Source organism: Plecotus auritus (genome assembly GCF_963455305.1).
Source record: "Plecotus auritus genome assembly, chromosome: 6".
In the NCBI taxonomy this organism is placed as follows: domain Eukaryota; kingdom Metazoa; phylum Chordata; class Mammalia; order Chiroptera; family Vespertilionidae; genus Plecotus; species Plecotus auritus.
Genome location: NC_137773.1, coordinates 63,879,974 through 63,882,193, shown reverse-complemented (window position 1 = coordinate 63,882,193; position 2,220 = coordinate 63,879,974). Strand labels below are relative to the sequence as shown.

Here is a 2,220-nt window from a genome sequence, read left to right as displayed (position 1 = left end):
CCCGACGGGTCCTGGATTGGAGAGGGTGCAGGCTGGACTGAATTTTGTGCACCAGGCCTCTAGTGTGTGTGTGTGTGTGTGTGTATGTATGTATATATATATATATATAATAAAAATAAGGTCCAACTGGTTTTGCTCAGTGGATAGAGATTCATCCTGTGGACTGAAGGGTTCCAGATACCATTCAGTCAAGGGCACATGCCTGGGTTGGGGCTGGATCCACATGTAGGAGGCAGCCGATCAATGATTCTCTCTCATCACTGATGTTTCTATCTCTCTCTCTCCCTCTCCCTTCCTCTCTGAAATCAATAAAAATACATTCAAAAGTAAAATAAAATTATGACTAAAAAAAAAAAATTCTACCTACTGTCTGTAAATCACAGGAAGAAAATGAAACAAAGTGACAGTTCATCCTTCCTAATCTTTTAATGCACAGACAGTAAGAGGTTTGGGATCACACCCGATATAGAAGTAAGGCTTCAGCACTTCAGAAAATGTATCCCTGAAGGTATGGATGTGAGACATGTCATTCAAACTGTAAAAGGAAACCTGACCCAACTCATAGTCCAGATAGATGCCAATGCCTCTGGGCATTTCCTTCAGCACAAGGGTGACAGGAACAGACCCTCGTGCCACATAATCACCATCCTGCAGCTGAATCGTCCAACATCTGTTCTCCTGTCTTAGCAGGGGCTGCTTTTTCTCCTTGGAAAGGGAGTCTTTACAGACCCCCACGGCCCACTCAGGCTTGTCATTCACCTGGACCTCCCAGTAATGTCGGCCACAGTCAAACCCTTCAGAACCCAGGACAACTGGGTCCACTTCAAATCCCTTCGGATTTTGATGAACTCTTTGCTTTTTCCTTACAAATGTCACAGACTTTTTATCCTCAGACACAAGCAGATTAGGATGTGCCGTTTCAGGATCCAGGGTAACTTCTTCTCTAAATCTCTGTATAATTTTCTGCAAGGCTGAACACTGCGGAGGAAGACTGAATTCTTCTCTCCTAAACTGGCAGCAATAGACACCTGGAGGTTCTAGCTTTTCACAACGCTGGAGGACACCTTTGATGTTCATCAATAATTTCACATCTGACATCACACTCTTCTCTGCCAACTCCTTTAGTTGAACTTTAAGTTTGGAAATGTGGTCTGAAAATGCAGTTTTGTTTGCACTGAGATTCTGTTGAATGTGCTTCTCTTCTGCAGCTAGCCTTGAGAGAACTGCCTCTTGCTCATGCTCTACAGATTGTATCAGATCCTCAAATTCAGCAGCTAACTTTGCTCTCCGGTTTTCCACCTTTTCTCTCAGTTCTGATAGTCTCATGTCTTGGGTGTCTACTAGTTTCTGAATGTCTGCCATCTGCTTCTTCAGGGGCTCAATGTAACTGCTGAGCCTTTGCCTGTGATGAGAGGCAGCCTCCTCCATGGGCCTCACCTGGTGGCCCTGGTGGCCAGGGGGCTGAGTGCACAGGGGACACAACAGCTCTAGGTCCTCCTCACAGAAGAGGGTCAGGGCCTGGTTGTGCTGCTCACACAAGCGCCTCTCTTCCTGCTGCTTCATCTTGCCCCTGGTGATCTGGAGGAGCTTGGTGATGTCAACCATCCTTCCCAGCTGGGTGTTGCTCCTCATGTGCCTCTCTTTGCATGGGTGACGACACATAGGACAAGGGAACCTGTCCTGCAGTTCAGCCCAGGACTGCTGGATGCAGGAGCGACAGAAGTTGTGCCCACATTCGATGGTGACAGGGTCTCTCAGGTCATCCAGACAGATGGGACAGCTGATTTCTGTCTGGAGTACTGCCAGAGCTGCTTCAATTGCCATTGTGCCCTCAATGAAGGGTGGGACTGAGGTGGGTTTCTTCAGGAGGTTGAGCTTGTGAAACCTCTCCACTGAGAAGCAGATCCACCTTTAGATCTCACTGGCCTTCCTGTGTAAATTCTTTTTATCAATTAAGGGCAGCCCTTGGTGTCCTGTGAGTCTTAGCTACAGAGGAAGGTGCCCAGAGGAGCTCCACTGTCCACTTGCAGCCAATCAAAGTAGTTGGAGCACTACTGTCCTTGGCAGCTCAGAGGATATGAATCCAAGTTCAGCAATTCTCTTGGTCAGAAAGCAATCATGACTCTTATGTACCGATTGGTTCCTGGGGATGAGAAAATACAGTTTCGTGTAAAAAAATAAAAAAAGAATACTTACTATTTATCTTGTGGCCCTGCCCTG

General features: G+C 46.8%; 1 protein-coding gene across 1 annotated transcript; it reads right to left on the bottom strand.

The window, feature by feature from the left end:
* Positions 1-417: 417 nt before the first annotated feature.
* On the bottom strand, positions 418-1,824 carry LOC308251531 (tripartite motif-containing protein 75-like; the record flags this gene model as incomplete). Its single annotated transcript, XM_080675102.1, has 1 exon — positions 418-1,824. One exon carries the CDS (start codon positions 1,822-1,824, stop codon positions 418-420), a length of 1,407 nt encoding a protein of 468 aa, XP_080531228.1.
* Positions 1,825-2,220: the final 396 nt, after the last annotated feature.